This window comes from Anopheles moucheti, chromosome 2 (assembly GCF_943734755.1).
Source record: "Anopheles moucheti chromosome 2, idAnoMoucSN_F20_07, whole genome shotgun sequence".
Lineage (NCBI taxonomy): Eukaryota > Metazoa > Arthropoda > Insecta > Diptera > Culicidae > Anopheles > Anopheles moucheti.
This window is the reverse complement of record NC_069140.1, coordinates 72,850,353-72,865,057: the sequence shown is the minus strand read 5'-3', so window position 1 is coordinate 72,865,057 and position 14,705 is coordinate 72,850,353. Positions and strand designations below refer to the sequence as shown.

The window sequence follows — 14,705 nt, the reverse complement described above, 5'->3', positions numbered from 1 at the left end:
ACACATCCATACACTTACCCAGTTCTTTATGGCGACCGAAGGCTAAAACCGGGTAAACCCAGCGTTTGTTTTCTGCGTGCGTGTGTGCGTATTGTGGGTACATTGTCGCCCATTGTTGGTGAAGTTTGAAAAATCTGCAAAGTTCGGAGAAGCAGTCGAAAGATGGAATTTGTGAGCAATCAAACGTATTACCGAGATAATATGTGAAACATCCGTGGAGTGGGATAACGGCACAGGTATTTGCGTGGTGGTGGTCGCAGGCGGCAATTCTTGATGTCGAAAATTTTGTCTAGTCAGTCGCCTGCTTCGATCGGTCTCTGTGCGGGGTGTGTTTGAGTTGTGTGTGGCGTGCGCAGACGGTTGGCTGGGAAGAAAGAAGTTTTCCTTGAAACTGTTCCAGCAGAAGAAGTGTATTACAGTGTGTACCGGTCCAATAGTGCGTTAATGTGCGTATGTGTGTGTGTGTGCATGAACGAAGTTTCGTTGCAATTAAAATCGCAACAGGCCAAAACATCATTCATTCGCATCTCTGTCTCCGACGTACAGTATGCATAAATAGGGCTATAAAAGGTATAACCAGGGATAGGGTCCAACCGTTCCAAGCTGTAGCAGCAAGAGAATAAGCCAGGCAACGATACACACGCACACACCTTCACAGAGCTGTTCTGGCAGTCTTCTCTGACTGTGGCTGCACAAAACAAAGGGACTTTCCCGTGAAAATCATTGCAAGAGGAAGACCGGTTCCACGGTTGCTCGTCTTAAGGTTAAACTCCTTGGGGCCGATCTCCGAGGGTTACGCGCGACTCGCTATGTAAAGGAATTGAACCATTTGAACAATATCGAATTAGCAGAATTGTGCATCAAATGAACATAGCTTTTTTCAAAAACTGCGTAATCTTTGATAGAACAGAATGAAAATTAATTCTTTCCGAGCATAATAAGCACGTTCTTCGTATTGTATTTTAAATGAAACAAAAAAAAGACAGCACTCTGTTATCCAAGATAACACAAATTTAGTTGGAGACCCCCTGCATGTTGTACCGTTCTAGATAGGAGGCGCTGCCTGGAACAAAAGGTGGCATGGCCTCCTGCGCCGGTGCCACTGGCACACAGCTCGGTGGTGTTCTACATTAGCTCGTCGCATTTACCGGGTTCGGATGTACAAAAACAACAGTCGAATGGGTGTTTTCTTTGCGATGCTCACGAGGAAAAATAAATAGAACTAACGCTATTTCAATGGTTACAATTTCGATATTTGATGCTCTAAAGAAAGTACTTGCTAGTTTTATTCTTTGTACAAGGCATTAACAACTATTCGAAGGGAAAACAATAATTTTCCCCTTGCTGTGTTATAAGGCACCCTGATGGGTTTATTACTGTGTGTGTGTGGATGAGGTGCGTTTGTGTGTTTTATTAGTTTTCCTGTGTGTGTGCATCTATGCGGGAGTGCCAGCCTGGAAGGGAGCCTCACGTATTTAAGGGAGCACTTTGCTTCCTGTGGGGGAGGAAAGTTAAATTCTTATCCCCGAGCGATTTATTTATATATTTATATTAATTTTCATTGTAAAACTTATAAAGATAAACCTTCTTCACTGTAGTACGTAATCTGTATAATGCAAAATCATATTGAGATTATTGGCAACATTAGTTTTGTGCGACAACACAAAGCGGTTCTGTATGGGTGCGGTATATGAGATGAGAAGCGATGCTTAAAAGCAGTGTGGTGAGCTGACTAGAACGTGTAATAGAAAATTGGAAGAGAAAAGTAAATAGTGGAAAAGCGTGATAGATAAAACCCCCTTGAAAAGTTTAAAATTAAAACAAGAAAAGTTGAAGAAATTAAAAAAAAAAACCTACCACGAATTACGCATTTCGATTGGTACGAGTGTAGTGAGTTGTGATTGTGAGCGAGCATTTGAAAGGTGTGATGAGCGGTGAGAAGGCCGTGTGAGAATGTTTATGGGATCAGAAAACAAGGACCAAATACCAATATTGCAAAGTGCTAATGTTTCAACCTAAATATGATTTAACATAGTGTGGTTCACAAACAAAAAAAAAGCAACACGCGGCCCGTGCTGAAGTGTAATTAAACACATTTCAGTTTAGTTTTTCTCGCACTTTCGGCACCCTCATAACATTTCCCCCGGTAACACAAGTTCGGCCTGGTTTGGGTCCGTTTTGTTTCCGGTTCAACCCAAGGAAAAGAGGGCGTACTGCTGCTGGCTGTCCCTGGCACTGGATGTGTCGTTTTTCCTGGTGGCAGTGTGTTGGATGGTATAAGTGTGTGCTAGATAGCTGCGAAGTGAAGGTGCGTTTGTGTGCGTGCTTCGCCCTTCCGCAGGATACTACAGGGGCAAATCACGTGCACTGTTAAAAGGATACGTGTAAACGAACGTATGAGCAGTGCGTGTGTGTTTGTGTTGTGTTTGTATTGCTGGTTGGAAACGAAGGGTGTGCATTGCGAATGTGTGTTAAATTGTGAAGATCAGTATGTTTGTGTGCGTGTATGTGAATATCCTGGGGTTTTTTTGTGGTGTAAATTGATTAAGCTTTAACGCTCTATTATTTGGCGTTTTTTTATTGTTTCTTTAATGTTGAACCATGATGGATTAACGTGAACGAAGAGAAAAGTTTGGGCTTTGTGAAGTGATTGCAATAATTTTTTTATCAATTTCAATCGGAATAGAAATCGAATAACCGTGTGTAGTAGTGCAGTGTAAAGGAGTGGAAAGAAACGAGTAAAAAAGTGGGTGCAGTTTATGTGGGTGTGTGTGTGCGTGAGTGAAAAGCCAGCCAGCCGTGTAAAACGGGAAGGAAGTAAAATTATCCTTGCGGCTCCCGGTGGAGGAACTTTCCTCCACAGAAGCTTCCCAAGCAGGAAGTGAAATATTGGTGGTATTTTGGTTAAAAGCCCATCGGCTTTTTACACTCGCCTCTGTTGTGTTGTGTAAAAGGGCTCTGTGATTTGTCGTTCTGCAAGGATCGTTTCTTCGCACTCACACAAACCGCTACGCGAAGCAGTAAACAGCATAAAAGTTGAGCAGCAAAGCACACAATTGCACCCGGTGATACGGTTTGGTGGATGCATCACACCCATACACACACACACATTTTGCACCACCACGAGCGTTTGCAAAAACCCAGGAAGGAAAATATCTTCTAACCGGAAGGATACGGGCTGTCCAGGCCTACTACTACAAGAAGCTCTTCACCGCGTCAGCTGTTGTATGAGAGAATCCATCGTTCTTCCTTTTTTTTCGAAACAAAGCGTGGCTGGAAAAGGTGAATTTCATCTTGAACTGAAACGCTCTATAAATACGGATTTTTAGAACGCATAACAAGCAGCACAAACTGAGCAGTTGATCAAGATGAGGTAAGTTTTGTACATCTAACAGTTGCTGTAGCAGCATTTATTTTTTAATAATCACCACCCCACCCATTCAACCTTGCCAAATGCAGTTCTGTTTTGCTGCATTTTTCATCTTCCCGGGACCCCATTCATTCATTTTCGTAGCAAACTCGTAACCGCTGCTTTAGGGTTTTCTCCTTTTCGCCACTCGCCGATTGTATATTGTCGGTAAATGAATCGGCGGGCGAATAAAGAAAAAATAGGGCATCCCAATTAGTGGCTTGGTTGACCAGGTTTCCGAATGGAATGCTTGCTGCATCCGTAGCTGGTACACCTTTTTATGGTTTTTCCTTACAACATCCCGTTCCTGGTGCTGCCACTTACAAATGCATTGCAAGAAGGGCCTTATCTCTTGGCAACGTTGGAATGATTTGCGGTGGTTCATAATTTACGAGGTTTTGTTGCATTATTCATTTTCGAAATCATTCTTAACCCCCCAGTACGCGAATGGTTCTGGCAAAGATGCAATTAAGCCGGGGTGCGGGTACAATGTGGCCACAAATCCAACTAGAACTCTTTCTTTGTTTTCTTTTAGTAGGCAGGTTAAAAGTGTGGTGTTAGATTTATGGTTATTTTAACCTATTCGAATGCTTCGTTTATTGACACAGGGTAAATAGCTCGTCTTTTCGTTCGATTTGTTTTAATTGATTTTAAAATATAATAATTCGAATGGTTTTAATTCAAACTTTCTAAGCACACATTTACAGGGTTTCCGCAATATAGGTGTGATAAGGCGAGAACAGTTTAATTAATTGCGCAAAGTAATAAGATAAAGGAGTGGAATAAATAGTGCAACATAAACAACATTATTGAATCGGCAAAATTGGATATTGAATCGCGTGTTATGTTAACTGTTATTCGAATGTCAAACTGGCGAGTTTGCATATAGGCGCGTTTATGACATGAAATTGAAAATTACCTTTTTTGAAAATTGAGTTCAACTTTTTATTATTATTAAATATATTGTTCTTTAAAAATTTATAGTTATATTTCAATTCTTGAATCCACCGGCATGTAAACCTGCCTGACGGTTATGAAATATAATGAACAGTGTAGTCGATACCATATTCAGTTTTGCTAAATTGCCTATTGTTTATGTTTTACTCTCAATCGCCTCGATTATCTTATCCCGTTTTAAAAATAGAAAGTATTGTACTACAGGGTTTTACAACAGACCGTATCACCATTTCATGTGAGCCCGACTTACAAAATCATGCAAGCAAAGAAGATGAACGGGGGAGATAGATAGTGAAACAAATGAAACTTGACTGAATCGCAAAAACTGAATTTGCAATTGCGTGCACAATTTAGTGAACGTCAAAATAGATATGTTTACGTATTGGCGGTTTCCAAATATGAAATACAAAATTTGAGGAAATTTTAAACAAACAATGCACTGAATTGGAATTTGAAATTACGTTTAATAATATCAAATACGTTTAAAAGTTTTCTCAATAAGTTAATTTTAAAGTGTTCGCGATTCTATATTCTGCATACGAGATTCAGTAAAGTGTGCTTTTTATTCGTAAGTTGGGCACGCCATGTCCTATCTATGTGTAAAACCCTGCAACGATGTTTTTCTATTTCTATCGAGAAGCTTATCCTATTTGTATGAATCATACCTAAATATCCCGTTTGGTGTGTGTCACCAATTACGAAGGATTGTGTTTTTCCACAAATTTTCGCTATCCGGTTTCCCTAAATTATTGGAACGAACGTTGCGTTTGGTGCGAGCTCTTGACTGTTTGCTGACGATGCTGGCGTACGTTGGTCACCCTTTGCAAAAAAAAGAAGAAAAACACAAAATTGCACACCCTAAACGAATGTGTAGGGTTTACACAGCCAAGGCACATTCGCCAATTTTCACCCTTCGGACATAAAATGTTCTGTTCCCGCGTCCAACCATCTCACAGTTGGCCTTGACAATAAAATGCAATTACCCGCCATGGAAACGAGGGAAGGAGGAAATCGATTGGTTGTAGTAGGTGTGTAACTAAGTAAAGTGTGGCATAAGGTTGAAGGGGTCGCTTCGAGTATTGGTTTTGTGGGGTCAGTTGGAAAATTTATTTTTTCTTCCAAAAATTAAAGTATGCCCGACAAACTGCTGCGAGTTATAAGCTTGTTTCTGAAGAAACGATGACGAATCAGTTTTTTGCTCCCATTATTGTTTTTGTGGGACTCTAATGTTTCTAATGTATGGAGCGGGGCCCAGTGGTAGCCGAGTGCCGGTCTTCACACGACAGGACTGGTTCAAAATCCCATACGGACCAATCCTCCGTACGCAGCACTGACAATTTGGTTACAGTTAAACAAAGCCAAAGAAAGCCTGAAATGACAGGTCTAGGCCTCTTGAGGTTGTTGTGCCGATTAAGAAAAATGTTCAAGAATGCTTTCACGTTCTACCTAACTTATAACTAAACTTACAAAAGCAAGAAAGCATAACGATGTTGTCTACGAGCAGTGCTACGTCTAATAAGAGAGAAGAAAGGAAGAATTTATATGAATTTATATGAATCTTCATTGCACAGCCATTCAAATCATGAATTAATTCTTAAAATATTCTTAAAATTTCAAGAATTCATTATGCTTTAGAGGGGTTTTTTCTCATATATTCATGAATCTTTGGATCTTCGTGGATCCGCTGGTTCTCATTCCAACAGTTCAAAGATTCCTTCAGATTGAATGACTCGGATGACTTTGAATCAGATTTATCAAATACCATTTCAACAGTTAATTTTCTAGAGCTGTATTGGAAATTTATTCCAACATTAGGATATATACACAGACGTTGCATCGGAGATAATTTTTTCCTCAATTTATATTTTAAATTTTATTAACTATAAAATATAATGAATAGTTGATCGGTTAGAAAACATTACAACTTTATTTAAATAAGACAGTTTCATACAATATTTACCATTAGCTCTCGCGCGCCGTACTGTAGACTTTAGGAGGGACTTTTGAGGCTTGCACTCCGTAGTTTGAAGACCACTACTTGAGACTTTAATAATATGGGAAAGAATGATTTTTTTGTTGTTGTTACAGTGAAGTTCAATAGTTAAAATAATCTATCTTATCTATCGTATCTTTAACGTAACTATTTTTTTTCTTTCATCTCACCAACAGCGAACAAAGTATTATTGGTGCTCGGGCGTCGGTCATGGTGTACGACGATGTGCAGCGGAAGTGGATACCGTCCGGCAGCTCGTCCGGTTTGAGCAAGGTGCAAATTTTCCACCATCAGCAAAACAACACGTTCCGCGTCGTTGGCCGGAAACTGCAGGATCATGAGGTCGTCATTAACTGCTCGATCATCAAGGGCCTCAAGTACAACCAGGCTACCGCCACGTTTCACCAGTGGCGTGATTCAAAGTTCGTGTACGGGTTGAACTTTTCCAGCCCGATGGATGCGGAAGCATTTGCCCGTGCCATGATGCACGCCCTGGACGTAAGTTTGTTCGAATGTAGATGTTCGGGATTTTTCGACTATCCCTCCTCCCGATGGGTATTAATTTGGATCAATCTTTTCCAGGTTTTGAGTGGACGAGTTCCACCCTCGTCGACGCTGCAAACAACCAACCCGAACCCGGGCCAGATGGTTGCGGCGTACGAGGAGGACATGGGCTATCGTACGATGACCCGTGAAGATGCGGCCATCATGCAGCAACAGCAGCAGATGACTAGTCAACCGCCGGGTGTGGGACCGCCCCAGCAACCACCCAACTCCATACCGGGCCCGGGCGGTGGCATACTGTCCCCCCAAACACCCACATCGCAAACGCTGCCATCGCAAGCCACACCGCAACAGCAACAGCAACAGACGCATCATCGTACAAACAGGTAGGGATAGCCCTCGGCAGTGTGGTGTGGCCTCTTCAACTCCAAATTGTTATGTATCGGATGCATTCTCTGCTGTCGCCGCCACGCTGTTGGGAAAGCGAGAAAGAGAAAGAGTGAATGATGCTACTGAATTTCAACATCAATGAGTGGATTGCACTCGAACGGGGGTTTGGCGTTGCGAAATTTTCTCGCATTTGAACGCGAAACCGTGGAGTAATAACGCGTGGCGTTACTGGCGGATTTGGAATGTTTAAGATGAACGTTACTGTATTGTGGGTAGCTCATGGTACTGCCTAGGAACTGAAAAATGTCTATGTCTATTCCTTGGCCATTCTGTGTAAATATTCATCTATTTTTTGTACACTAGTTTATTGGATTTAGATTGCCAAGTTTTGTCAATATCTTGCATTGCTTACTGCTAAATAGCAGAACAGCAGCGTGCAGTGCTTGTCGATATTTGCATATTCAGTCTAAACTCTGAAATTTCGATCTATACTTTAAATTAGAAAGTTTAAATCACAATACGATATCTCTCGTATGACAATCAAGCAAATATAGAGCGGTGTTCTGACGGCAGCTTGAATAATGCTTTAGGATGAATAATCGGTAATTTATAATGCATGGCCTGAGCTGTATTAAACCACCTAGAGAAATGGTTAATTTTCAGCCAGCTGATCGAATCTTTTATTAGTATTAACGATCTTAATGTTGATCTAATGTGTCGCTGGACAACTTGGCCAGCCAGAGGTCATAATCAAGGCAAAAAAGCTAGTTGGAAGGTATCATAGACCACAATATTTGCCCTGCTTTTTACATGTTCATGAAGTTTTCGGACATTTCTTGTTGATTGTTTGCGTTTTGCTTTATGCAAGCGTTCGCTAGAAGCGCGACTTACACTGTTGTCAACATTCTTAATTAGCTACCATGTCCCATGCGCAACAAGAAACACATTTCATTTCCTCATCGGTTCCTTGGGACGTACAACAAGAATATCGTCAGGAACTGGCTAACTGCTGTGTAGTATACTCGCGGGCGTGGCAACACTGCATCGCAAAGCACGTCCGTGTTGTTGCAGGCTTAGGAGCGACCGGAAGGATGGTAGCGTGTGCCATCATGTCTCGATGGATGCCAAGCCGTATTTGTGCCGTATGCGGTATATCTATAAAATATAGTTCAAGCTTCTCACATACTGCCGGTGCCACATACGGTTGATGATTCCGGTGTGCGAATTGAGAAATGTGCATATCATATCTAACCACAGCACACTCTAGCTTCACACCCGGGGATCGGTTTTCAACAACGGCAGTCCTATTATTCATTGGAGCGTTTATGAGCTGATGCAAAAGGTACGGCATCAACACACATACACTCACACCCGCAAGCGAAATAAATAATCCGGTAGCTGGGTGTTGCTTATGGGGTTCCACTTACTTTGGGATGCGAGTAATGCATCGTGCTTACCCTGCACACAAGTTTAATTGCTATCTCGCCGGATACGGTGCATTCCACTGGTGCAAATGCATTTTTTGCTGCTGCTGCTGCTGCTCCCTTGTGGCTGGTATGCTAGCGAGATATAACGCGATGGAAGTGTTCTTCAGGAAAAGTGTTAAAATGAAAGATTTATTGTGATGAATTAAAGATTTTTAACACCATCCTTTTGGAACAAGTACAGTAACATTTTTTTATTACAAATTAGAAAAAACAGCTCATTGTTTTATAGCACCAAGCTGGTAATGTCAGTTGAGAATAATTTAATCGCAACAGTAGTGTAATATGCACATTGTATGTGAAAGTATTCGGAGAATGATTACACTTTCCGATTTAGTGCCCCTCGAGTACGAAACCGGGGCCTTCATATTGCAGCTTACTGCATGCGCCATCAATCGGATGCCTCCATAAAAGATTGTGTGAGCATCATCTCAACCGGAACCGGAACACAACACCGGTAAGGCACACATACACAAACGGGTGTATCGTCTGTCTTCAACGCTAGGGCTGAGAAGACGCGGCAAAAGAACGTACATGTAATCGTTTTATTAGTGTTATTTGTTTCCCATTTGGGCGGGAGAAGAAAGCGGCATGAAAGTGGACCTTTCGGCAACAGCTATCACCCGGGACGGAAAGAGGCAGAGTGACTGCCGCGCCGGGTTTACTCATCTCATCGATGTAGATGGGCAGTGTTTACCGGCCAAGCGCGCGCATAGTCTTCAATTATGATTGAACGGTGAAGGGGAAAAGCATTTTTCCTTCATCAACTTACAACTACCCCGTTGTCTACCTCCCGGGCGTGTGAGGGGTTCGTCTGGGTACGGTTTGCTTGCCCTCCTCCTCCTCCATGACCGATGAAGGAGGATGTGCAATTGAGTTCAGGTCTGGCAGTGTAAAACCAACTTATGGTTTCCACTTGTGCGACGATGCTATCCGGATCGTTCTGGAAATGATCCACTCCGCGCATATACACCGTATCAGAAGGAGGCGCCCCAAGGTGACGACCTTTAATGGAGGTGTCACGTCTGACGGCGACAAAGGAACCAGATTAGTTTGATTCGATACGGCAATTTGTTGATGATGTTTTGCATGTTGTTTTAGTGCGAAATAAAGGTTTATATTGGCGCGAGATAACGTGTGTGAGGATGATTGGCCCAATGAATCATGGTCGGAATTATTGTCCAGGGGATTTGTTTTCCAAATTCGTATGTGATGCACAGTAAAGTGCATTTGGAGCATATCAGATTAAGGGAACATTTGTTGAGACATTTGAGGGAACATTTGACACTGAATATCTTGAGCTAAAAATGTTATTGCTCCCCTACTTGGAAGTTATGCATTTCCTCCTTACCAAAATCATCATGACCATTGTGTGTGGTCAGCGAAACAAGAGAAATAAATTGAAAATTTGGAAAAGTGGTCTCTAGTGCCTTCCCCCCCGCCCAGGCTTGTTCCTGTCGCGCTGGGGGTTGGTCTTTCACATCACGTAGTTTTTTGTGACTCCCCGTCAAGGGTGATGCAATTCTATCGTGGTTCTTTTGTGCTGGTGGTTTATCGTCATTCCCGTACTTGTCATTTACTCTTGGCTCTGATAATGACGGGCGCAGATTGTCCATTCAACGGTCCCTGTAGACGGCTTTGTTTAGGCGAGATGCCTCTTGGAAATTTTGTGCGGAGAGAGCTAGTTTCGTTGTATCTTTGGTTTCTTTGCGTCCGGCGACTGTGTACTACGGCTAGCCCTTATCAAATCTTCGTCGTAACATATACATTCTTGCTGTATGCGAGTCAAAAAGTTAATAAAAAAAACTCCCAATCGGAGGTGCACAGCTCGAGTAGCTAGTAGAATATAAGATCGTTGAACTTCCACTTATCACTCTTGAGACGAAGGCTCCGCAGTAACAGTAGCTCCAGTAGGAAAAGACATCGTTGCTTAATGGTATAGGCAGACGCCGGCCGCGTCTCCCTTTCGGTTCGTTTCTACTAGCTCTCTATTCCTATGAATGGAGCGTTGATACGCTCTTTTCCTTACTATAGAATTTTCAGGCACAGAAGAAGACCCTCCATGCTTGCAGACTGCAGCATTGGCTCTTGGTTGATTTCTCAAGGGGAAGATGAACACTCGCAAGAGCGCGCAAGAGATCGAAGATTGATTGAAGAAATTAGAGCAAACCCACCGCCGCCGTGGCTTTGGGTTATCGAGTGGAATTTATTGGGATTTTGTACACACGACTCTTCTATCGCTTATCGGAATTATCTAACTGCTGCCTCCCATGCAATTATGCTTTAGTGTGTGTGTTTTTTTTGACTATATGATGGTAGACATGTGTTTTTCGTCGTTTCGCTAGTGGGCGCTTATGGCTTTTTACATGTGGTTCATTAGCTTTAATCGATTGATTAATTATGAGCTTTTATTCGTTTCCGTGCGCTCTATTACTAGTAGAGATGGAGCTGTCAGCAGCCATTGCATGGTATGGACTGATAAATGAAGCGAATAAGGAACATTAAAAGCATTTGATTGCCTTATTACATTCAAAGAGGTCAACAAGATATCATAACCTTCTTTTTTAGATAATTTCCTTCATATTCTAGGAAGAAAGCTGCAAGTGGTGTGAATTATGGGTGTTCTAAAAGGAAAAAGCGTCATGTCCATTTAAAATTTCGTCCAATCACTAACAACGTACGCACTATGTTTTTTTTAGCGAAATAGTTGTAAACACACCAGATACGCGTGCGGGAGGCACATGCGCGCTTAACGTTAACGATATTAACGATAAACAACAAACCACAAGCGCGCAAGTGAATTATTTCAACTGGTCCGCTGCTTGTCGAACTTTCCAGCTGTAGTACAGAAATAGCGAAAGAGCGAACCATAAATTCAATTTACCACTTCACACTCTCGATCTTCCTCAATCAGTGGCGCGCGCACACAGCTGTGTGTACGATCGTTCGCGCTCGTCACGACGCCCTCACAGGCTGATCGTTGAATGCGTACGCGCATGGTAAAGCTATGCTTGGCCACCAATCTAATCAGCATACAATCAGCACGCGTCTTTCGCGGTCCGGTGCGTCTTTGGCACAGTGGCCTGGTTATGTGGATGCGTAAAATGGTAAAAGGGGGTATATTATGTCGTCTAGAACTGTGGCTCATCGGGGTGAAGGATTCCATACCGGGTTTTCAATGAATTCATTGGTCAATTTGACGTGTGTGTGTGTGGTGGCCTTGAATTTGGACTTATAGGTGTACAATATGCAAATGGCTATTCTCGAAGGACGCACTGTGTAATGATGGTGGTTAGGAAATTGGATACTATCTTCCGTTCCCCGGTGTGCAATAAATGGCGTGATAAAGAACATTAACACACACAGGGTCCGGTCTCCTTAGGAGAGTTTTATGGGTAGAGAGTGTTAAGCACACGCAAGACTTACGTAACTATGCGAACGTCATTAGATCAATGTAATAAATTTACAGGTGTTTCACTGTTTAGTAGCTGTGGTATTGACTTAGTCGTATTGTACCGGCAACGCAAAGTATTTGTAAGTAAACTTTCTGGTGAAGATAAAACAACATAATTTGGTATTGCGTTGACGATTGGTCTTAATTGCAGGGTTCTCAGGTCAGCTAAACAACGTCAAAATATTTTCCTAAATCGTACGAACTATTCATTCGAACAGCATTGAGCAAAAGCTGTCAAATTGTATGGATAATGTTTGTTCCTTAGGTACAGGGATACGGGTCGTTGGCATATTTGTCAAAAAGGAACTTTTGATAAATTTCAAATGACAAAGTTTTGACAGTTACCTCAACACATACACAAGTATCTGATTTATTGTGTATTTAAAATTTAGCAAAGGAAAACGAGCAATCATCCACATAAAAAAGCAAACCAAAAGGTGCATATGCATGGAACGAGTATTTTGATTGGATCGTTTACCAGCTTTAATGCATTACAAAAATGTAGCGCTGCTTGCATTTAACGGATGCTTTTTATAGTTGTTTACTACATATATGGTGGTTGGGAAATGAAAAAAAGGTGTATTATACAACCAATTGATATAAATTATGTTGTTTTGCATAATGCAGCAATATTTCACAACTGTTTGTTCTACATTTATGTAGAATGCATAAATATGCCAGCAGATCCGTTTTGTTAGACGCTGTAGGATGCTTTTTCTAGAAATTGTAATATGCCATATGAAAGTGTATATATCAAACTAAAGCATATTTCCATCATTGAAGATAGAATTTAACGGATTTCAGGTCTAATTTTGTTGACAGACAGTGTTTTGTCGTTGTTGAGCTGGCCTGAAAACCCTATATTGTAAGTAAAATTTAAATGAGACCACTTTTCTATTGGAATTTGAGTCACGTTATCGAGAATATGCAAAAAATGTGCGTTATAAATGTACGCCACACATTCTTATTCTTTCTCTATCTAAAGCAATTGCAAATAAGCACTGACAAATTCCATCTGTGTTAAGGCACGTGTGGTTCCCGCTGATACATTTTTTATTTGCATTTTTACCTCGTCACTATTTTTTCTCGTACATGATGAAATGCAATACCATCCCCCGTGTGTGTGTCCGTACTCGAAGCTGCTTCTCCACACTATCATCATCTGTTAATGGCAGTTGTTGAACTAGTTTCTGGTTTGTGTTTTGTTACAGTTTTTTTGTATTGTGTTTTTTTTTGCGTCTCGAAGGGATTTGTCCATAACCGCTAATTGGCCTCAACCGACAGTACAAACCCGTGAGTGTGTGTGGTTTTGCATATTCGTTTTGTGCACGAGGCAGGGTTGAGTTTGTTCAATACTTTCTTCCGGTTTTTGCACGCTGTTTTTTTTCTTGCTGTTGTCCGAATGGTTTGAGGTATTATATTTCATGAAGGGGGGGGGGGTAGGTAAAAGTATGGTGTGTTAACATTGATCCAATTGAGTGTTTGCTTTTGCAAGCACATCCAATGAGTGAATTTGTTTTATGTCGGGCAAAATGTATACCGAAATATTTTAAAATGACTTTAAATATTCGAGAAAATTTCTTAGATGTTAACGTCTTCATCCCATCAATTTGCAGGGTTTTACAATTACAAGTTTTACAAGTCAAAATTTCATTGTAAAACCCTGTATTTTTACCTTTTTCGCTCTAGTAACAATAGTTAACTCTCTCTTTCTTAAAACAAATGGTTGCACAAATAGTATATTGCATAAGTCCCCATTGACAAGTAACCTCCTCTCGTCTGTTGGTAAATATGCCGAAATTGAATCACATTCAATTATACCCCAATTAAGGGCACATTTTGTCACACCAAGCGAGATGTATATATCGATCGATTAAGCGAGTACAAGGGTTCGGCCCTGCTTTACATCGATTGTAGGAAAAATGGTTCGCTTTAGGTCAGTTGCTGCGTTCCGGATATTTGCTGTGACACAATCGACCGATTTGTGGTTAGGTTTTTGGTGGTGTCAATTGTGGTTGCCGGGTTAATTTCTACTGTTGGTACAATTTCCATGTGTTCCAATTGGATCACTCACTCGTGAAAGAAGAGTGAATCATGGTGAAGTTTGTGTGAAGCTCAGCTTAATGCATTAGAAGAACGCGTTCTTTGTGTCTTAGTAGGCATCACTTAATGCGGTTGGGGTTCTTGTTTGCGGAAATGTTACTGCTGTGCAATGCAGCAACACCATCAATTGAATCAACTCGCGAGCAAAATTGTGCTCCTTCTCTCTCTTGGCAAAAGAGAAGGCAAAAACTACTTCCGCGAATTAGCTTTACTTTCACGCTGGATAATTTATCTCGTGTTTTTTTTTGTTGTCCTTCACTTGTTCCGTCATCACATCATTACAGCAATACCATCATGTGGTGGTGGATGTCTTACGCGAGGTAGTTGGGCTTTTTCTTCCCATCCACAATGGGATAACCTTTGCCTCCCGGGGGGGGTGCGAGTATGTAATGGTCTTGTGTGTGTTGATTG

At 41.5% G+C, this 14,705-nt stretch overlaps 1 protein-coding gene across 5 annotated transcripts in view; it reads left to right on the top strand.

Moving 5' to 3' along the window:
- LOC128299275 (protein enabled) overlaps window positions 1-14,705 on the top strand; it is a 41,309-nt gene that overhangs the window by 207 nt on the left and 26,397 nt on the right. For 4 of the 5 annotated variants that reach the window (XM_053035183.1, XM_053035182.1, XM_053035181.1 and 1 more), the window contains exons 1-3: window positions 2,495-3,373; window positions 6,536-6,857; window positions 6,942-7,249. In XM_053035183.1, the coding sequence (XP_052891143.1) occupies window positions 3,369-3,373; window positions 6,536-6,857; window positions 6,942-7,249 (635 nt within the window). In that variant the 5' untranslated portion in view covers window positions 2,495-3,368. Of the gene's footprint in view, window positions 1-2,494; window positions 3,374-6,535; window positions 6,858-6,941; window positions 7,250-14,705 lie in introns of those variants that run through there. The other variant, XM_053035178.1, reaches the window with a different exon arrangement.